This window comes from Arvicola amphibius, chromosome X (genome assembly GCF_903992535.2).
Source record: "Arvicola amphibius chromosome X, mArvAmp1.2, whole genome shotgun sequence".
Lineage (NCBI taxonomy): Eukaryota > Metazoa > Chordata > Mammalia > Rodentia > Cricetidae > Arvicola > Arvicola amphibius.
Window position 1 is genome coordinate 94,217,817 of NC_052065.1, and position 23,189 is coordinate 94,241,005.

Genomic DNA, 23,189 nt, shown 5'->3' on the forward strand with positions numbered 1-23,189 from the left:
AGCTGCCTTAAGGTCACAGGAAGGGGGACAAGGGAAGCCAAACACAGGGCTCTATCAAGTGTGGCCTAAATGGTCACATGGCACAATATTGCACTACACCTCTTCATAGGTTATGCCCTATCTGCTAGCAACCTGGACACTGGAAATCACAATGCCCCCGTGCGGGCTTGTCCTCTATGCCAAGCCACGGAGGTCCAGCCTCATCACCATCGGCAAGTGAAACCATTGCCAGCCTTCAAACGTCTCAGCCTTGCAGAGGATTGATGCTGCCCATAACCCTCTCCTAGCCTAGGGTCATGCTACAAGTGGCATGTAAGTCCATTACTTTTATTCTCACTCAGGCCTTAAGTTTCCCTCACCAATTTCAGCTATGGGAGTAGGCAGGACCCATTCCTCCCCACTTAAAACTTTGCCACTGCCCTACCATCTTGCAGGACATTTTTTTTCTCATTCTTTCTTAGCGATACGGGCTTTGCCCAGCACATTTACTGGGTGGAGATATCCTTAGCCACTTCCCCAAAGCTTTGTTCCACTTCTTGGAGCCCTCCTTTAACCCCACCATCTCCAAGATTCTACTTTACAGGTTCACTCCTCCTGCCAGACGTGTGCCCAGGCCAACCCACAAGGGGCTCTCCACATACACCAGCTTCGTGGACACCAACCGGACAAAGATTGACAGGTTAATTTTACCCATATGCCTACTCATAAAAAACCTTGTTATCTCTCTTTTTTTCTGTCTGTCATATAACTGTTAATTATTTATTGAGATAATCTATTCCTTAGCCCACATATTCATGTTTCACAGTTCAGGAACACAGGTCAGCGATGAACTTCTTTTGAGTGCAATCCAAATAATTCTGCACATTCTGACATCACTTCGCACTCTGGAAGATACCAGCCTTCCTCATCTCTTTGAAGTCCTTCATGGAGTCATACTTCCTGTAGAAATCTGCATGCACCTTCTTTCTGGGTTCAGCCACGTCAAACTTATAGGCAGCAGCCACTTCCAGGGCCACGATGAAAGCGCCAATGATGTGAACCCACAGGCGCTTGGCCAGAAGACCATGCATCTGAGGTTTCAGCAATGCACCAGAATTCATGGTCGTGAATGTCCTCCACGCCAACATCCTTCCCAGTTCACAGTGAAATGGAGAGCAAAGCCCTGTTATCTCTTAACACTTGTGGATGCTTCTACAGGATGGATAGAAGCATTTCCAGTCTCCAGGGAAACAGCAGATACAGTGGCTCAGGGTCATGGAGCTCGTGTCAGAAGCTCTCAACATCTCCTGGACAATGGGACTCATCAAACAACAACTAACCAAGCTCTTCACTGAACTCAGATTATCTTGGCCCTTGCCTCAGGGCCACCCCATGTTCCCCTATGGGCCTGAGCCCTTTGAGTAGCTTTATGGCAAGCCCTTTGTTCTTAACTATCACCTCCCAGTTCAAACTCCTCCACTGGCAGGGTACCTACCCTACCTCTCCCTTTTAAGGTCCCTTCTCCGTTCACACGCTGACAGTTGTCTTCCTGCCACCACACCAGTGAACCCTAATGTCCCTAAACCTGCCCCACTCTCCCCAGGGGGCAGAGTACTCCTCAAACAGTTAACTCCTAGGTCTCTCAAGCCTCGATGGACAGGACCTCACATGGTAATCCTCACCACACCCTTGGCTGCCAAGCTCTTGGGATACCCATGATGGTACCATCTCTCCAGGCTCAAGCAGGCACCTACTCAAGACATTTGTTCTGTCCAACAGACAGGACCTTCCACCCTCCGGTTTTCCAGGATGCCACAATGAAGGGCCTACCTGCTCCTCATCCAGGCACACTCATCTTTGGTAATAACAATATTTTCTTCCTAGACATCTGCCTTCTGCCTTCTCACCTCCCCCAAGGAACAGATGCCTGCCTTCTCTGGGATGGCAGATCATGGGATGCCTTTCCAGCCACACCTCTCACTAAACATGGACACCTGGTTCTCTCTTTTCCCACGCCGCCCCATGCCCACAGGAAGTAGCCAGATTTGAGTCTATGCCCTTTGTTCCCAAAGAGAGCCTAAGTGTTTTTCATAATTACCATTCCAATTTTCTGTCACCCCTATATCCAAAGAGTCTGGAATGTAAAGTTGGGAATGTACAGGCCAGGTCCTGACACCTCCCTGGGGGTTGGGTCAGGACCACTCCCCAGGGTACTTAAGTGATCTCCCAAAAGAGGAACATGTGGTCTCCCTTTCTTCCTCCTGGGAGTTGCATCCCCAGGGCTTCCCAGTTCCCCCTTGGGGACACCCGAGAGCGCAGATCTCCCATTAAACCTGGATATTTCTTAATTTGGCTTGTTTTGATTTGGCTTGATTGGGAATTTTTGCATCGGCAGGCAGCTCGAGTTAGGAAATATTCCTAACACTTGGAACTATATCCAGGTCCCTGAACACTTGGGCATGGTCCCAGCTGGATGGAATATAGAATTTCAATTGGCTATATGCTGTATCTGAGTGTTCATCTCTGGTGAGCTACCTATAACAATTGCACAGATGCCTGTAACCTGTATTATGGGAGATCAAAACAAATGGATTTCTGGTACTTGCTGGATAATACTTTAACCAGAAGAACATAAGCTCAGGTTCAAGCCATGACTCTGCTTCAAATGAATGAAGAGAGGAATGGAAGACAGCCAACATGGTCCTCTGTCCTCCATGGTATACAGATATACAACACTACTACCCTTACACATATGCATATGCTGCATTATTGCACAAAGTTCAACAAAACCAGTAGGTGTTGAGGACCAGCCTTAACAAAAGTACCTCTTACTAGGGTAGGGGCATGAGAATTTTAGAAATACAAGAATATGAAGACACATACAAAATAACAGGACAGAAACCATAAAAAGTGTCAAGAGGGCATTCCAGTGATTACTGAAATCACCTGTGTTTATTTTCCACAGCTTTTATACCAAACATAAACGGGGAGAGGTAGGTAACAAAAGACTTTATTAACATGATACAAAGGATAACTCATACACTCAATCATTTTATCACTTTGAGACATCAAATCATTAGTATTCTGTTGTCTAGGTGGCAAAAGGTGCTCTAGATCACATATCCTGAAGCCCACTCTTCCCCTGGTGACCTCATAGCTACAACAGAAGTACATTTGCATATCCCAACCACCTGTCAGGATCGAATGGGACTATCTTAATATCAAAAGAACCAAGCCATCACATCCTGAGTTGGCACATGCAACTATGCTTGTCCATCATTTGAGTATTCTCCAAATTCGCTGACTGTCAGACAAAATGGAAATGGGCCCACATTTCTCGGGCTCCACAAGTATGGAGACACACACCTTTAATCCCCACATCAAGAGGCTAAGGTGGGAAGACTGCTACAAATTTGAGATCAATCTGAGATACAGAGTACATTTGAAGCTAGTCTGAGTTGCACACTGAGACCTTGTCTCAAAAATCCAAAACATAAATTTAAAACCCTTAATGCTTAAAAAATAAAATGGGTTTAACAATATAGCTCAACAGGTAAAGATGTTTGCTGTCAATGTTAAAGATCTCAATTTGATAGCCTGGGTTTGGTCCCTGTGATGGAGGACTCTCATTGGTTAATAAAGAAACTGCCTTGGCTTTTTGATAGGGCAGGATTTAGATAGGTGGAGTAGACAGAACAGAATGCTGGGAAGAAGGGAAGTTAGACAATCGCCATGCCTCTCCTCTCTGGGACAGTCGCCATGAAGCCAGCCACCAGGTCAGACATGCTGAATCCTTCCCAGTAAGACACCACCTCGTGGTGCTACACAGATTACTAAATATGGGTTAAAGCATATATAGCCAATAAGAGGTTGAAACTAATGGGCCAGGCAGTGTTTAAATGAATACAATTTGTGTGTTGTTATTTTGGGGCATAAGCTAGCCAGGCAGCTGGGAACTGGGTGGCAGGAACACAGCCCACCGCTCTTTCTACATCCCTGGATCCTGATCCTTGTGGTAGAGGGAGTATCAACTCCTTCAGTTTGACCTTTATTCTCCATATGGGCACTGTGTCTTTCATACCCACACAAAATAAATGTAAAAAAACTAAGAAAAAATATACCATTGAAGTATCAAGATAATAACCATATTTATTTTTATTGTTATACTAGAAATGAAAATAAAGCAAGAAGCTACAAAAGTTACAACTTTAGAATGGTGGCAAAGCAATGCAGTCACTCATTATAGGTTAAAACTGTCTTTCACTAAAAAGGGAACAAGGACTATGGTTATTAGTGGTGAGATTACTGTCAGCATCTGCCCTCTGTAGATGGAAGTTTCTTTCTTTTTTTTTTCATGGTTTATTTTTTTTATATTTAAAAATTTCCTAGATGGAAGTTTCTATCCCGCTTGGTCCTGTATCTGTTTAGTCCCAAAGAAACACACAGAGGCTTATATTAATTATAAACTCTTTGGTGTATTAGATCAGGCTTATTATTAACTAGCTCTTAAAACTGAAATTAACCTATAATTCTTGTCTATGGTTAGCTATGTAGCCTGGTACCTTTTCTCCATAAGGCATTCTCATCCTGCTTCCTCTGCATCTGGCTGGTGACTGCATCTCTGCCTTTCCTCTTCCCATAGTTCTCCTAGTCTGGTTGCCCCACCTATACTTCCTGTCTGGCTAGTGACCAATCAGTATTTTATTAAAACAATACAGGTGACAAATCTTCATAGTACACAAAAGCATTAGTCCACTTTTTGGTCGAAAGTGAGACACCAGCCCTCTAACACCCCTATATCCATGGAGTCTGGGATGATTAGAAGCGTCACCCTAGTCCCTGGCATCCATCCTAAGCTCCTTCCCCCTGGGAGTTGCCTTGGTTCGTACTCCACCTCTGGGAAGCCTGCCAAGTGATGACCACTCTCACAGGCTATTTAACACATGGTCGTGGGTTTTGTATGGTCTCTCCCTCTCTATCTTTTCCCTGCCATGCTCCCAGACACCTGAGAACACTGCATTTATTAAACGTGGGCATTTTAATTTGGTCTAATCTGGTCTGATTGGAGTTCTTTTGCCTCAGTGGAGAGGTTCCTCTTAAGAGTTTTCCTAACAGATGGAGGTTTCCCACCCAAAGGGTCTGCTTCTCCCATGGGCCCCATGCCACATGCTGGAAAAAAAGCACTTTGCATACTCTCCACCAGGCAAGATCGGCTTCAGGTGAGTTCCCCCTTTTAAAGTAATGGCCGATAGGGTCCCCGGGGTGACCTATTCACTGTTAGGGCTTTCTGCTGAAGTCAGGGGCCATGCCAGAAGCATTGCCCACGTGGCAAAAGCCAGGATTTTGCTGAGGTGAAGATTGTGTGGCCAGGGACGCCTGCCATTCAGTTTTCACAGCCCTGTTTTTGACTCAAGGTTTGTCCCAGTGAATGCACTGTGACAGACTTGAGTTCCAAAAGGCATGGACTTCTAATGGGCCTTATGATTCAAAGCCGATTCCTAAAACTCCCTTCAGCTGCCTTTTACAAACAAGGCTCCAAAAGCCCACTGTTTCTGCCACCCACTTCCATCCTGCTCCCATGCTCCCCCCCACCCCAGCTATTTGTTGTCTGTATCACTCTGGGTGCCCTTTCCCTTCCCCCTCTAGCTGTTTGCTGTTTGCTGTTTGTCTCACTCTGCTAAACTACTCCAGAATTTTTAAGATTGTCAGCAGATACAGGTTTCCAAAAAGTGTTTTGTTTGTCTGTCTGTTAGAATGATGTGGTCACAGTATGTCTGCATGAATGTGTAAATGTGTTTTCATGATGTGGGTTTATGTTTTCGTGTGCTCATGTGTTCGTTTTAAGATAACACCAGACTAAAACAGCTCTGGAATAATACAAACACGTGCATAACCTCTATTTTGACCTTTCCACCATCTTAGGAAAAGAGTACCCACGTGTGCTAGTATTCATTGACTTATTAAAATATTCCTTTTAATCTTCTTACATTTACTAGCATTGGTAAGCTGTAACTAATTAGATAAAATATACACCTAAATGTAGCTTATATGCCCAGTTTAAAATAACAGATAATGGTACCCAATTCTTAAGTGCCTTTACAGATCTGAGATTATGGCATTTTAACAAAAGAGCTTCTAACACAGACATGCCAGATTCTGCGGTACCCTTTAGCTCCTCCAAGAAGACAGAAGACCTTGTGCTTCCAGGCCCTGCCTTTGGGTTTGGCAAAACAACCCACACTGCAAAAAAAAAAAAGCAGCCTTTCACCTCTTCAGCTTCTTGGATGCTTCACCTGGGGAATCAATCTGCTCATCCTGCCAAGTCAGGTAGATTAAATCTCCCCCCCCCACACACACACAGAGGAAAATTCTTTGGGCCTCTTGTACTCAGCAGCTAATGGCAAACACTCCTTCTAGGACTGGTATTTTCCAAGGACTAAGGGGAGGATTTGGGATTGCCTACATACTTAAAAGGGTGTCTCATTTTTGCTCATTTATCCCTCCCAGATCTGTCTAATGGCATTTGATGACTTAAGGTACATTTAATAAAGTTTCCTGCTAAAATAAAGACAGGTGTGCCTCTTTAACAGGTTTCAGGTGTATCCTAAATGCAACAGCCTTTTGCTATGATACCAAGATGTAAATCTGTTCTAGTTGTCTTAAAGTTCTACTACTGTATCAAAAATGAGGTCTAATAAAAAAATCTTAACAGTTTCCAGAGCCTATTTTAAGCCCAGCTAGTCTCAAGCATATTTTACAGGTCACTCCTGCTGCCTGGGCCAAGATCAACTTATAAAACACACTCCAGACAATGCCAACACCTATACCAGCTCCTGGGACTTCACCATTGGTACCAACTCTCCTGGATCAAGGGCACCTACCAACTAAAATCTGGTTTTATTTGCTATTGTGTCCCATTCCATAGGGCCAATAATAATATTTTTTTCTCCTAGCTAACTGCCTTCTCATCTCCCTCAAAAGGCACCTGCCTGAGGAATCCAGGATGACAGCAAACTAGATGCCACTTCAGCCACACCTCTTGCTGAGTGTGAGCACACCAGCTCCCAGCTCTTTCCTCTACCACATGGCTCCATGCCTGTAAGAAGTAGCCAGACTTGAGTTGATGCCCCTATATCCAAGGACTCTGGGATGTTTGGTCAAAAGTGAGATCCCAGCCCTCTAACACCCCTATATCCAAGGAGACCGGGAGGGAGATGAAAAGACAGGTGGCTAGGAGAAAAAAATATTGTTATTTTTGGTCCTATGCATTAACTGCCAGAAAAAAATGGGACAGAGATGTGTCCTGGTTGTATAGGTGAGGCTCAGGTGTATAATTGGAACACAATAGCAGATAAAACCAGATTTTAGTTGGTAGGTCTTCTTGATCCATGAGAGTTAGTACCAATGGTGAAGTCCCAGGAGCTGGTGTAGTTGTTGGTATTGTTTGAAAAGTGCTTTGTTGTGACCCAGACATCAGGAGTAACCTGTAAAATTATGCTTGAAAGTGGTTGGTGTTAAAGTAGGCTCTGGAGACTATATATATATCAGTAGAACTTTTTCAGGAACCTGTAGGTATCTGTCATAGTAAAAAGTTATTGCTTTAGGTTAAAAGGTATGAACATTAACTCTGGGGATTTTTTTTAAGATACACCTGAAACCTGTTAGTCCTGGACTATGAAGCCTGTTAAATAGGCACACCTGTCTGTATTTTAGCAGGAAACTTTATTAAAGCAAGTTGGGAACTCTGCATTTTTAAGATACCCGTTAAACCTGTTAATCCTGAACTATGAAGCCCGTTAAAGAGGCATACCTGTCTGTATTTTAGCAGGAAACTTCACTAAATGTCATGGATGAAATAATAAGTTAACAGTACCTAAATTATGAAATGCCATTAGACAGATCTGGGAGGGAAAATGAGCAAAAATGAGACAGCTTTTTTAGCTACACAGGCAATTCCACAGTCTCTCCTAGTTCTTGGAGAATATCTTGCCGTTAGCTGCTGAGTATAAGAGGCCCAAAGATTTTCCTTTGGGGGTTAAGATTTAGTCTACCTGGCTTGGCAGGATGAGATTGATTTCCTGGGTGAAGCATCCAGGAAACTGAGGAGGTGAAAGGCTGCTTTTTGCAGTGTCAGTGGCTTTTCCAAGGCCAAGGGCAAGCCTGGAGGCAGAAGGTCCTTCTGTAACCACACATCTTCTTGGGGGAGCTGTAGGATGCTGCAGAAGCCGGCATGTTTGTGTTAGAAAATCTTTTGTTAAATACCATACCCTCAGATCTGTAAAGGCACTGGAGAGTCAGGGTACCATTACCTGTTATTTTAAACTGGGCATATAAGCTAAATGTAGACATATATTTTATTCAATTAGTTACCGTTTACCAATGCTAGTAAATGTAAATATTTTAATAAGTCAAAGAATGCTAGCACACGTGTGAGAGTTAGCCAGTAAGACACTAGAACTAATGGGTCAGGCAGTGTTTAAAAGAATACAGTTTCCGTGTAATTATTTTGTGTAAAGCTAGCCGGGTGGCGGGACACAGCCCCGCCATTCCATCTACAGGATCTGTCTCCTGGCTTCCCGCTGGATTACACTCCATGGCTTGCTCAACCTGCTTTCTTAGAGCACCCAGGATCACCAGCTCAGGGTGGCCCCATCTACAGTGAGCCCAGACCTTCACATCAAACATCAATCAAGAAAACATAGGCTAGGTGTAGTGCTGCATGCTTTTAATCCTAACACTTGGGAGGCAAAAACAAGTGGATCTGAGTTGAAAGTCAGCTGTGAACTATAGGGAGTTCCAAGCCAGACAGGACTACACAGTGAAACTCTGTCTCAAAAACAAAATGAATGAATTGGTCAGATAGATCTCACATTTGAAATGTACGTATATAATTGCTGTGCTTGGTAGGCAGAGACAGGAGGGACAGGAGATTAACACGATCATTGTAGTCTACATAGTGAGTTCAAGAACAGCCTGGGCTACATGAGACTGTCTCGAATAAGCAGACAGACCCACTGAAGCAGATTAGTGGTTACTATAGTATCTAGAAATCAAAATATAGGAGTGACTGCGAAAAGTTAAGGAGTTATGTTTGTTCTTCATTTTCTTTTTAAGTAGGGAAATGTTCTGGAATTTGATAACTGTGACAGTTGTATAATATTTTGAATATATAGAAAATCACTGAATTGTATACCATAAAGAGGTAAATTATAGGATATGACTAATATCTCAATTTAAAAACAATAGGAAATTTTGAAATGTTTAATTTCCATTTGTTCTTTTTTTTTTTTTTTGGTTTTTCAAGACAGGGTTTCTCTGTGGCTTTAGAGCCTGTCCTGGAACTAGCTCTTGTAGACCAGGCTGGTCTCGAACTCACAGAGATCCGCCTGCCTCTGCCTCCCGAGTGCTGGGATTAAAGGCGTGCGCCACCACCGCCCGGCTTCCACTTGTTATTTTCTTGAGCTTTTTAAAAGGTTCCCTATTAGTATGTCCCAGTTTCTGCTTTGACTTCTGGGCATAAATGATGACAAACATTGTGAGTTCTATCAGGTTTTTCTTCACCATTACAATAGTGCTAAGTCTGGCACACATGTCCGAATAAATGAGTAGCATAGGTTAAGTAGTGGCACTTTGTGGTCACTGCCTCTGTCTAGTGGCAGTAGGGAGGTTACCTGTCCTTCTTACACCCCAGGTACCTTGAGAATGAGTTGGGGTGCATTGGAGAGGATGAGGTCCTTGATACATTTCAGCTGAGGCCTGAAAATCAAGGAGGTGAAAGATAAACATCCCTGAGCCTTAGGCAAGATGGAGTGTCAGTGCCTGGGGATGCACCTCAGAGTACCAGGCTCTTCTAATATCCCAACTTTTTCCCTCCAGATCGAGGATGAATTCTCAAAGGAACTCTTCTTGCAAGAGTTCTAGAAGGAGCCCTTGGAGGTCATCTTCCTCTTCATTCATATTATTGTTTCTGTTTCTTTCTAAGTCCTTGACCATGATCTGAATTAGAGGCTCCATAACCAGGAAGCCAAATTAACATGTAGGTCTAGAAATACCCACTTCCAAAGTGGCAATTTAGTTTGTATAATAAAAAGCATTGTTGCCCGCTGTGTTCTGTATTGCACTTTCCCTGCCATAGATGAGCCAGGACTTAATGACCCTATGCTCCCCACTTTCACCACATTCATCGACCAGGCTTGCTTCCATGGAAACTTGTGAATGATTCTCATGGCAAAGGACACATGATAACTTTCAGTAGTGTCTTTGGAGATCAGGAAATCTGTCAAGATGCTCTATCTGGAGGCTTGCAAGAAGCATGCACGTGACAATCAGGGCCTCAACGGGGCTGCCACTAGGCCAGTGAGTCTGCAGAGAAGGGAAAAGTGGTGAGAGGGCACTCAGTTTACTTCTTTCTGATTATTTGAATTCGTGCCTTGACATGTTTTATGACTTGCACATGAGCAGGTGATGAGGGGATCATTTTGCAGCTCCCCATGTATGCTTTCATCTGTACTCCTGTCCTTTACTCTTCTGGAAGTTGCCTTGCAAGGAGTGTCACACTAGTCAGCCCCTGCTGGGGATCAGCAGAGTCAGGCTGCCTGGAGAAGCATTGCTCACAGAGAGGCTTAGGTTGCTCCATGCCCAAGTTCTTGAAGGCGGGCCTTCAGACACCTTTTTTCACAGCAGAGATGCACACTCTGCTTTTTGGTCAGCTCTGTGGACCTTTCACAGAGTGTCAACTAGCCAGTAGTTCAGGATTCCAGGAAGGTAGTAAATGGGAAATGTGTAAAATTTGTTTACCAAAACACGGCTTTCCTCCATTTCTAAAATGCATGTACTTTAGACAACAAACTGGTGTCCTTTTTGAAATTCAACTAATCGTGGCACAAAGTTTTTAAATTCTAGGCATATACATGAAGACACAGGCATTGAACCACCAGCTGACACGTTATGCCTGCAATTTGTCGTGCTTGACATGATTTCCTACCAATTGTCACTTGTACAATTTTTTCACTTTTAAAAGGAGTTTAAAAATATGTGGTTAATTTAAAATGAAGAAATAAGCTTTCAAATGGAATTCTCATGCAGATGCTGTTTATCCTTTCTCTCTCCATCCCCGGAACCCCTTGTACTAGTCCCTCCTCTTCTCCAAAGGAGCCCCCTCTGTTTTCATGTCATGTGCATTCTGTTCCCTTATCTGTCACCTTTCCTTCCCCCTTCTCCTAAGATCTGTTTTTATTCTCTATTGGTCCCCATTCATTGCAGACATATGCTCACAGCTGTGCATACACACATATAAAATTAAGAGCAGGGATCCACCTATAAGAGAAAATATGGCATTTGGCTCTCTGAATCTAAATTATGCTGCTTAATATAATAAACTTAAGTTCACCACTATTATGGTTTTTGCTGAACACTCATGTTGTCAAATGCCTTCTAGATATTCATTTTTAGTTGTGTGCCCAGCCTTCATCAAAGAAACTTCTTATGGTCATGGAGGAAATTAATGCAGAAACCCATAACCAACCAAGTGGCTAAGAATAAGTAAGGTCAGAAGAGTCAGAAGATGGGGAGATGTACAGCAGAAAGATGTCTTTTTGACACGGCATAGCCATTACATTAAGGATCTTGTTGCGGCTGTAGTTATAGGCACAAGATCCGTTCAAGGTCAGCCCCCATCAGCATATCATCAGGGGATGCGTAGGGGACCATGAGCTTCCAACTGGCCCTTAGAGACTGTTGACAATAAATGGTTGTTGAAAGAGATGTGGACCATTCATTTACTGACTAAATTCATTGGGTTATACACAAAAAGAAGACATGAAAGGATGATTTGTTGGAAAGAGGGGTTTCAATGGGAGAGGAAGGGGGAGGCGAAAGGGGTGAAATGCCTATAGTCACTAAATAAACAGATAAAACTCTCAAAGAACAAAATCACCAAAAATTTCTATTCCACCCATTTTCCTAAAAAAAAAAACATGATTTTTATTTGATTTTAGTTTTTATGTCAGAGCCTGCTCTAACAAAGTCAGCTAGGTTTCTTGACTGGGTGTGATGAAATGTCAGATGAAAGAAACTGAGACAGAAAACACAGGGGAGAACCAGGATGTCTGTTATGTCATGTCAAAGCAGCCAATGAGCCCAGAGATTATTTCAGAACTTGCTTTTTTACAGATTAAGGGCAGAAGGCAGAACAAAGAGCAGTGCAGTCAGCTAACTACCTCCCTGCACTGTCCTTGAGAGAAAGCGTAAGCAGGTTCATATCGCTCCTGTGAAATTCTGCTAGCATCAAGCAATTACGTTTTGCTACTTCTTAATAGATAATGTGTTCTTTTCTCATGGGCAAAATGCTCTTTCCCATGGCCTTAATCAGAACTTTCTCACAGCCCTCAAGGATGCAGGCAGAGCAGGCAAGCTTGAACTCAAATGAGTCAGAATTGACTCTGGATGAAAACTGAGTCACATGTGGGCTCCCATATCTTTAGAGTAGAATAAGATTCTACTGTGTCTACATTCTACACCTTCTTTACCCATTAATCTGCTAATGGAAATCTAGGCTGACTCAGTTTTCTAGCTGTTGTGAACAGTGCAGCAATGAATATGGTCCTGCATGCTACTGGGGCTAGTAATGAAGAGTTCTTTGGCGTTTATACCCATGAAATATAGGGCTGGGTCATATGGTGGTTCAGTTTTTAGTTTGAGGAGCAACTGTGTCCCAAAATGGCTTTATTAGTTTACATTATCACCAGCAGTGTATAGGGCTCCTTTCCTCTCTATGTTACTTTCAGGACCTGTGGCCTGCCTTCCTTCCTTCTTTCCTTCCTTCCTTCCTTCCTTCCTTCCTTCCTTCCTTCCTTCCTTCCTTCCCAGTTCTTATTTTATTCAGTTTTAGAATAGTAAGTTATCATGATAGAGTGTGCCACACTCTTTATTCTAAACCAGAGACTAGCACGGAACAGAATTTTTTCATAGCAGAAGACAATAGACCAACAAGTCAAATGTATTGCATCTTAAATGGCGATAACTGTTATACCATAAAGAAAGCAGAGGAGGGAGGATCATGGAGATGTGAGACTGTCAGCTGTGGCTCATCTGTAGTTACAGCTATTGGCAGAAGGAAGAGGCAGGATGAGAAGTTCAAAGCCAGCCTCTGCAGCAGATACTGACATCTCAAAACAGACAAATCAGTCATGGCTATAATCCTAGTACTTGCAATGTGGATACAGAAGAATCATAACTTCCAGGCTAGCCTTGGCTGCATATTGAGATTCTAGCTTATGTAAGGCCCTGGTCATTATCCAGTACCACAAAGGAGGGTAAAGTTAAGTTATGTATAAATATTATCTTGGTGTTAACAGACTTGAACTTGCATTTCCTAAGGAACAACTATTGTCTGAATGGTTACATTAATTACTGGTTCAGTCCTTTGAAAGATGTGTCATGGAAACTCATTGGGCTCATTTTGGTTCAGTGACATGCCACATGTATTGTTGCTGTGGTATATGCCTGTAATCTCAGCAGTAGGAAATAGAGACAAGGAGGATTAGGAGATCAAGACTAACCTTGGCTGCACAGCAAGTTTGAGACCAGCCTAAAACTATGAGAGATAGATTAAAAATCAAACAGGAAATGCCCTATAATTAGCCAGGTCTGGTGGCACTCAAGGCACTGAATTGGGAATTGACTTTTTCATGCCAGCCTTTGCTACATGTTGGGATCTTGACTCAAAAAATAAAAAGAACACAGCAACACAAAAATACAACAAATGAAAAACTCCATCTTGTTGTCAATCAGTTATAGAGGGGTAGAGTGCTAGGTCAGCAGTTAAGCACATTGGCTGCTCTTGTAGAGGACCCCAATTCAGTTCGCAGCACCCAGCTACCCGTAACTTCTGTTCCAGGAGATTCATTGCCTTCTGCTTTCTGTGTGTACCAGGCATGCGCATGGTACACATACATATATATCCAGTATAGATCCAGGCAAAAACTCATACATATAAAAACTAAAGAGGTTTAAAGTTAGTTATACATATCAGATATTTCTTATGAAAATGCATGTCTTCTGGGAAACTAGATTTATTCATTTATCACATAAATGATTATATATGAATACATACAAAAAGATGAAGAGTGAAATTTTTTCTTTAGCTTGATTTTTTTTATAGTTTTCATTCTGTTTGGGTTTTCCCCTGCCCAAGACATCAGATTTTTGCATAGTCTGTAGGGGAGGTCATGGGGCCTCACAAGATCAATTCCTGAATATTTTTGCAAGGGATGACATAACTCACATGGTAACTTTACATAGATTGTGGAAGCACATAAGCATTGGAGACATCACTTTGGAAATGGTCATGATGTCTGTAGTCCCTAGGATGTTCTGAATGACAAAGTTCTTTATGCACAAAGGACACATTTTATACAACAGCTAGGAGTACTCCCTTCTCTTCTTTTTTTCTTATTTTTAAATTTTTTCAATTTATTCTTCTCTCACATATTACATCCAAACTGCACTTTCTTCTCCCTCCTCTTCCTCTCCTCTCCTCCCCCCTCTCCCCTTCTTAATCCACTCCTCCCCCATTTCCCTTCAGAAAAGGGCTGGCCTCCCAGCGATAGCAATCAAACATGACATAACAAGTTACTATAAGACTATGCACAAACCTTCATATTAAAGCTGGGCAAAGGGACTGAGTGGGAGGAAAACAGTACAAAGAGCTGATGAAGAGTCATAGACAACCCCTGTTCCTACTGTTAGGACTTCCACAAGAAGATATGCAGAGGGTTTAGGTAAGTCCCATGCTGGTTGTTGGTTCAGACACTGTGGGCCCCCTATGAGCCCAGGTCTGTTGATTCCATGGGATTTTTCGTAGTGTTCTTGACCCCTTCATGCCCCTACAATCCTTTCTCCCCTTCTTCCACAGGATTCCCTGAGTTTGACTGTGGGTATCTGCATTTGTTTCTATCAGTTGTTGGATGAAGCCTCTCTGATGATGTTTATGCTAGGAATCTCCAAGTATCTTTAATTTCTATTTCCCTGATAGTTAAGGTTGAATACATTTTCAAGTATTTATGGGTCTTTTGTGTTCCTTCCTTTAAGAAATATCTGTTCAATGTGCTAGCCCTACTAATGAGAGGAATAAGGATCTTTTATATTTAATTTCTGCAGTTAATTATGTACTCTGAATATTAACCTCTGTCTGAAATATAGCTGGCAGAATCTTCTTGTTTTTCTGAAAGCTATCTCCACATTCTGCTTATAGCTTCTGCTGAAAAGGGCATACTTAATTTCATAGAACCCTATTTGTTAATTTTTGATAATTTTTGGGATAATAGAGTCTGTTTAAAGGACACCCTGCCTAGGCTTCTATCACTAAGGGCTTCCCTTATGTATGTATGCCTCTAGCATTGTCAAAGTTTGAGGTCTTCTGTGAAGACCTTTCAGGCATTTTCAATTTGTGTGTGTGTGTGGGGGGGGGGTTAGATCTAGTTTTATTCTTTTACATATTTTACATATGGAAATTCAGTTTTTCCTCCATTGTTTGTTAAGGGGGCTGTCTTTTCTTTAATTGTATGTGTTGTGGTTATATGCCTTTAATCCCACCACTTGGGAGGCATATCTCTGTGAGTTCAAGCCCAGCCTGGTCTATAGAGTGAGTTCCAGGAGAGGCTCCAAAACTACAAAGTGAAACCCTGTCTCAAAAAAAAAAAAAAAAAAACAAAAAAACCAAAAAAAAAAAAAAAACAAAAAAAGCAACTGGCAACAAATGTTGAAGATGCAAGCGTATATTTAAGTGTTTACGGTTACGGACAATCTTAAAGCTAAAGGGTCACTGCGGGGGAAAGAGTAACAGCACTTTGTGTATGTTTCCATGGCCAAGAAGTCTCTGAAGTTGGTTTGAGTAGACTTGTTCAGAATTGACAAGTACCACCTCTTCTCTTCTCTTCTCTCTTCTCTTCTCTTCTCTTCTCTTCTCTTCTCTTCTCTTCTCTTCTCTTCTCTTCTCTTCTCTTCTCTTCTCTTCTCTTCTCTCCTCTCCTCTCCTCTCCTCTCCTCTCCTCTCCTCTCCTCTCCTCTCCTCTCCTCTCCTCTCCTCTCCTCTCCTCTCCTCTCCTCTCCTCTCCTCTCCTCTCCCCTCCCCTCTCCTCTCCTCTCCTCTCCTCTCCTCTCTCCCTCTCCCTCTCCTCTCCTCTCTCCCTCTCCCTCTCCCTCTCCTCCCTCTCCCTCTCCCTCTCCTTTCTTTCTTTCTTTCTTTCTTTCTTTCTTTCTTTCTTTCTTTCTTTCTCTTTTTTTTCTTTTTGGACTGTTTTTAGGGCCCTGATTTGGCCCATCTAGAGGGACTATTACCACCTATTTTTGCAATCAAGTTTTATTGAACCTCCCACCAAATAGATTTGCATCTCTGTTTTCTGGGCCCTGAAGATGGTCTGGTGAGACTGACCATCATCACCCATTATGGTTCCTTATGGCCCAGTCATTCCTTCCGAATGTTAACCTCCAGTCTAATAACATTATCAGGTTTTCTGGTAATGTAGGTTGTGCAGTGAGTGGCTAAAGGAATTTCAGAAATCTCTCTTTCAAATGTTGAGGGAAAACAATCTACTTTTACTAATGCAATTTCAAAATTATAAACATCCCTAAAGTAGGAAAAATTCCTCTTACCATATATAGACTATGGTCGACAACTCAGTTTAAAGTTGAGTTGTGTCGGACTGATGCACTGGAACATTTCTAAGAACATAAGGTATGCATGTCTAAAATGCTTTCTAATTTTAAGGCTTATTTTCATTAAATTTATTTTCAAATATATAATACAAACATGAGGCCCAACATTCAAAATTAAAGAGTTTATATAATCACAGATTTGGGGGGCAAGAAATATGATGGATCAAGGAATCCATAGAGCAGAGACCGGTGTCAGTTCATAGATATGAAGATATTTTGGTATTATTTCTCTTCATTAAGAATGTAGTAGTTTTCCTTGTGCCCAGATCAAATCTAGGTCACTGCATCTTTAGGTGGTGAGGGACCGTTGTTTTTCTCCACCACTGTTTTTCCTATATCTTTATCTCATGCTATCTAAGACGATTTCAAAGCAAGATGTATCCCAGGCAATAAAAGCAAAGCATTCAAGAGATAGCAACAGGAAAAATAAAATGGGAGACTGCTAACGATCTGGCAGTTGAGCGATTTTCATTAGGCTCTGCCACTACGCCTATACATTTTATGTAAGCAAGCATTTACAAGTGCATTTTCCTTGTAAAGGGAACGGTTTATAATTTGTTGGGATAATTTAGCATTTCTACTTCTAACTCAGCATTGAGAATTCCGCATCCCCCCCCCCCAACCCCTGCTTTTCTACCTTGGGTTCCTCCCCTACCTAATCAGCCCACTTTGGTGGGCTGTGGAGTTTAGTGACGAATGTATAAACACTAGAATTCTTCGCTATCCTTTTCTTCGCTATCCTTTTCTTTGCTATCCTTCCGCGCTGCTAAACCAGAGCTTTTTTTTCCCTGACGTCACAGCAAGAAAATCGTATGAATAGTATGCAATACGTAACAACGGCAAGGCATGGTGAGCTTGATGAGAGGCACTCCCAAGCGGGAAGCTAATACAGACATTTGATAACAGTCTCCTTCCTGATGTTTTGCGCTGTTTTTCCTACTCGGCACCAGACCCGTGGTGCCGCAGCGTGGGATAAACGGGGCCATCTAACAAGAGCAGAAGTATCCTTCCACTTCCCTAAGCCGGATCTCCTTCAGCAACCCTAGCCCCGCCCTCTGCGGGCTTCCGTAACGTGACGCAGCCACGCCTAGTGCGTCCCGGCGGATGTAGGCAGACGGTGTTTAGTCGCTTCGAGAGGGTTCCTGAGGAGCCTGCGGCAGTGGAGAGACAGTGCCGAAAGGTGATAGTAGTTTGCTAGTCATGGCCCTTAATCAGTAAAGTAAGCTTCTTTGTCCCAAGTGCTCGGCCAGCCCCTAAATACAGTGGCCGCCATTGTCTCTGCTCCCCGCACCTGACTGCCGCTTGCGTTTGCCTGCCTCCTTTTCTTAAGGCGAGACACCTCTGGAGACACGCAAAGCAGCCTCCGAGTCAAGCAGAACAGGTAAGTAAGGAGGACATTGCTTGGGGCTGTGAATGCGGGTTCTGAGATTGCTGCGGGATTTTGTGACCTGGGTGTGTGGGGGGGGCGGGGGGAGCTAGAAGCCGGCGGGGGGAGGGGATGGTAAAAAGCTATTTACATTTCCATCAACTCGCCTCACTTGTTCGGGAAGGAGATGGCAGTAATGGCATCATCCACTGGGGAGATGGGGTACTTGTCAGAGGAAGCAGAGCTGCCATAGCAGGTGAGGGCGGTTGAGGCGCCTTGAGAATCAGGGAGGGAGTATACAGGAGGTTTCAAATGTGGGGGCATTTAAGTCTTGGAATGGAAGACTGTTTCATGTTCTGGTTGTTTATCTGACCTTTAACTATATCTTGCTCACTGTTTTCATTTGATTTGGGGCTAGCAAACATTCATTTCTGTGGATAGGTGTGCTGCCAAGTTTGCAGCTCTCCATATGTCAGGGCATCACATCCAGAGGGGAGGGGAGAAGATAAACAAAACTGACCTGGTTTCTTTATAGTAGGAAAAAAAAACCTAAGAATAGGTAGGGCTCTAGAAGAATTTCTAGATCTCTGTGCCAGCCTTCCAGATATGCTCTCCATTCCCCCACCTATATTGCAGAATATGATAGGTGTGTGGGGAGGAGAAAGAAGCGTAAGAACCTGTGAGAAAATTGAAAACAAGCCTTTTCGTTACTTCCCAGCTTCCTGTTACTGTCAGGCGTTACCCTCCCTACTGACAACATTGTGACTGTGCAGGGATGACTTAGTGTCTTCATGGAAATTTTCAAGCTTTAAGAGCATAGCAGACGATTGTGGAGATTCCGTGGGGGGGGGGGGGGAAGAAAGGGAATCAGAGAGCTCTTTGCAGAGCAAGTATCTACATCCAAAAAGGGTTTATACCTTCGATGCTGTCTTCTAAAATAAATTCATTAGCGATGTTCTCCTATTTGCCAATTTCCATTGGTAGGACATATTCATAGGCTTATATAACTGTTGACTGTTTGAATATTTGTAAAATAACCCGACTGGAACCTAAGAAATAATGAAGAGTTTCTCAGGTTGGTGTGACAATAGAAACGGAGGGGCCACTGACACTAGAAACTTATGTCCTTCGGTTTTGTCAGTTTATCAGTGACCCCTATTTGGTCTGTGCATTTACTTAGGAGTCTTCGTGTACCTTAGAGCTAGATCCAGGATGCAGATCTGTCCTTTCATGCCCTCTGCCTTGTTTTGCTTTAACACCTTGTTGTTATCTAATTTTCAACCAGGGAATTACCAGAATAATCACTGAAGAGGAAAATGGTGGGCCTTAAGGGAGGAGGAGGAGGAACAGATTTGAAGATGAGTAATGGGTAGAGATGAGGACCAGGAAGGGAAAAACTAGACAAACCGTCTGAAGAGCTTAGGTTCTCTGTCTGCTTTGTCTGTATATAGGGTCCACCGGATCCACTGCCCGGCCCGTCACCAGTGGAAGCAAAGCAGAGAGAAAATTACTTCACATCAGTGCAGGTTAGTATGAATGTGGGGATTCCTTGAGGATGGAATAGGCAAGATTTAGTTGGCTCCGTCCCAGGTCAGGAAACAGCCTAGGGATTCCGTAGCCTCTCATGCCCATCCCGCTTTCCTATTCTCCCTGACCTTATTTTTGTCTGGAAAGACATCTAGTTGGCAGCACGAGGAGGTGTAGACAATGGGCGAAATGAAAGAAGGAGTTTGCTAGTTGTCTATTTCTTCCCCATAGAACACTGAATTTCCATACTTAACTATCACTCTGTGCTAATCACCATGAGGAGAAAAAAATTGGAAGAGACTTAAAGCCCCATTTCCTTCCTCCACCCCTAGGTCCAACTTCAGTGCCAGATCTGGTGGCCTTGGAGTGGCTGAAGACCACCACCCTCCACAGGCCTGCGCCCAAGCACAGCTATCCTTTATCTTGAGTGAGCTTCCTCAGCATGCTGTCTATATCATTGGCAGAAGCTCTAGTTGGAAAGGGGGCTGACTGACTACCGGACTCTATCTGAAAACACCAACTTGGGGCTGACTTTCAGGCAAGGCTGAGATAAGGGCATATAAGGGCTTTGCTTTTATCTTGAACCATGATTGGCTCTACAGCTAAAGCGAAAGGTAGAGAAGAGTCTGGAGCTTCTGCGAAACCTGGAAGCAAAAGCCTTGCCAATGCTAAAGGAAAAGCCAAGAGTCAGACCAAGAAAGTGGTTGAGACAGAACCAAAAGAAGAATTGGGGAACCAGGCTGAGGCTAGGGGTAAAGCAATGGCCAGGACACAAACAGTGACTCACACTGAGCCCGAGACTGTGGCATGGAAAGTGAAAAAAAAGAAAGATAAGACTAGCATTCTAGTTAAGGCTCAGACTAAGACAGAGCTCCTGAAAGAGCCTGGGTTAGTGCCTCACTCCAAGTCAGATGCCTCACCTATGTCTGTGGTCATTACGGTAACCAAGTCTGAAGTCAAGGTTGATGCTACTATTGAGGCGTCTGGCAAGTGCTCAGCCAAGGCTAGTGATAAGGGCAATATGAAGCACAGAGCTGAGATAATAAAGAAGGAGACCTGTGTCAGATCTGGGGCTGGTAGCAAAGCTAGTATTGTCATCAACACCACTGATGATGATGAAGAATATGTATGCTCCTGGTTTTGGACTGGAGAAGAGCCTAGTGTAGGGTCCTGGTTCTGGCCTAAAGATGAATACCCTCTTCAAGCTTATCAGCCCCCACCTAAGGTTGAGGAAGAACCTGAACCCCCAGATACATTCGACTTTACTTTAAAAAAAAAAGCAGCAGCATGGGCAAGGGGCAGGTTTATTGTCCTAGTTCCAGTTGAGGAAGGCGAGCGATCTTTACCTCCAGAAGGGAACTGGACTCTGGTTGCGACCTTAATTGAAACTCCTCTGGGTGTTCGACCATTGACCAAGATTCCAGTTTTAGGAGGACCTTACTTCCAGACTTTAGCTGAAGTAAAAGAACAAATCCGGGAAAGAGAAAAGTATGGACCCAACCCAAATACCTGTCGCTGTAAATCGCGTACCTTTAGTTTAGAGCCTGTAGAGTTTGATAAGCTTGTTGCCCTACTTAGGTTAACTAGGGATCCTTTTATTCATGAGATAGCTACAATGATAATGGGTATCAGTCCTGCTTACCCATTTACTCAAGATATCGTTCATGATGTTGGTATTACTGTTATGATTGAAAATTTTGTCAATAATCCAAATGCTAAAAAGTACCCTAGAAATTTAAATGTGAGTGCCAGCACTGATGCTTCTGAGGAAGCAAAAGAAAATGAAGCACATGTAAATAAAGTTTGTAGGGACATACTCTGTTGTCCTTTGAACTGCTCTGTACAAGTTGAGGAACTAAAACTGTTAGCAAGCCTGAGTATAAAATTTGACTACCACCACGTGATTGTCAATTATGTTCGCTATTTTATCACATTGTTAAACAAAGGAAGTGTCAAAATCAAATATCAGATTTTAAGGGTTATTTTATATTTGTCAAAGAATCAAGCCAATACAAGAGAACTGATCAGTGCTGAAGTACTGTCGTCACTGGTTGCTCTCTTTCATAAGAATGAGTCAAAGGCTAATATTCTACATATCATTGATATATTTGAGAATATAAATTTCCAGTTCAAAAAAAGGGCAAAGCTGTTTACCAAGGAAATGTTCACTAAATCTGAACTTATTTCCATATTCCGTGAGGCAAAAGAGTTTGACCAGAAACTCAATGACTTAGCAGAGCACAGTGACCCTGATGTGAGAGATAAAGCTATCCGATTAATACTCAAACTCTGAGTAGCTGTATATTCTCACAAAACCTTGAGCATTTTTGTCTTCCCAATATAAATCTAATGCATATTATAAGTATAAATTTGATATTTATACTCTCTGTGTTGAGGGAGGCAATTTTATGGATGCTAGTCATCTTGAGAGAGTAAACACTTGTTGGTTTTTATTGTGCTTATCTATGCTATAAATTGGTATTTTTGGTATCTGTAATATAACCCAGTTCTGAACCTATTCACCCTAAATAAGCTATATTTCTGTGTGTTACACTGATATGAGTGTATTTTTGTATTCCATTTGCGTGTTTTTAATAAAGTTGCATGCTAAACATGATGAAAACATTGTCCCTGTTCTTCAGTTGAATTGTAGTCAGAGATGAACAATGTAAAGATAGCCATGATCGCTGTCTGTCCATTTACTGATGTGGGTGGCACAAACAAATGGGTTCACAGATTGGAAGATCTTTTCGTTTCAACATGCTCAGGGAATAAAATAAATCATTCTGTGACCAAGAAGACAGGATTGTGCTTCTGACTCTCTGGAGGGTGTAGAGTTTCAAGTGAGGATTCTCTATCCTGACAACTCTGGGGAAGTGGGTGATGGCAGACTTTGGAGGAGGAGAATACAGATGCCTTCATGTCACTATGAGTAGCCTTTGACATCTGTTGTCTCACCAGGATGCCTTGAAGTTTTTATTCCCCAAGAGAGTTTCTACTTTTTAGCCTGTTGAGTTAAATAATGGACAGTTGTGGGAAGTGCACACATTCACATCGTATCCTTATTAGCACCCTCCCTATCCAGGAATACCAGATTTGCTACTTACAACGAGGTTTTTCTATCCCTACAGTCTGGGCCTCAGAGGAGGCTTGGGATCACCTACAGAAACTGAATATTAACATCAACTCTTCCACTTGGTCGGTTGTTGGTTCTCATCCTTGCTTTTGTTTTCTGCCCAATACTTTGGATTTGGTCATTTTTCCTTATTCCTGCTGATTCTTAAGGTCAGGGCATGGCTGTGTGTGTGACACAACCACCGGATATCAAAGTCCTTTAGTAGTGCATAGTTAGTAAGAAATTCATCTCCCCATCCTCACTATCCTGCTCATTTTCAGTTTACTTTTTGAAGCCATGCTGCTTATTCTATCCCAGCCTCCCGTTTATATAATAAAAGCTAGGTTGAGAGCAGAGGGTTGTGGTATAGAACAACAGGTATAGATTGGGATTTGATACTACCTTTGCCTTTCCTACTCCCCAGGCCTTTTGCAGGTCTTTTGCTTTGATTAGTCACAATTTGCTGCCCAACATCGGAAATAGTAG

General features: G+C 42.8%; 2 protein-coding genes and 1 long non-coding RNA gene across 4 annotated transcripts in view; 2 read left to right on the plus strand and 1 right to left on the minus strand.

Moving 5' to 3' along the window:
* Window positions 1-872: 872 nt before the first annotated feature.
* LOC119804134 (cytochrome c oxidase subunit 6C-2-like) lies at window positions 873-1,100 on the minus strand. Its single transcript, XM_038315641.1, has one exon. The coding sequence runs from the start codon at window positions 1,098-1,100 to the stop codon at window positions 873-875; it is 228 nt and encodes a 75-aa protein (XP_038171569.1).
* Window positions 1,101-17,795: 16,695 nt separating this feature from the next.
* Window positions 17,796-23,189, plus strand: part of LOC119805342 — a 28,268-nt gene continuing 22,874 nt past the window's right edge. For both annotated transcript variants that reach the window (XR_005283899.1, XR_005283898.1), the window contains exons 1-2: window positions 17,796-18,076; window positions 19,513-19,587. This is a non-coding gene — a long non-coding RNA (uncharacterized LOC119805342). The remainder of the gene's footprint in view (window positions 18,077-19,512; window positions 19,588-23,189) is intronic.
* Window positions 20,138-22,140, plus strand: Armcx5 (armadillo repeat containing X-linked 5). Its single transcript, XM_038317304.1, has one exon. The coding sequence runs from the start codon at window positions 20,175-20,177 to the stop codon at window positions 21,879-21,881; it is 1,707 nt and encodes a 568-aa protein (XP_038173232.1). The 5' UTR covers window positions 20,138-20,174; the 3' UTR covers window positions 21,882-22,140.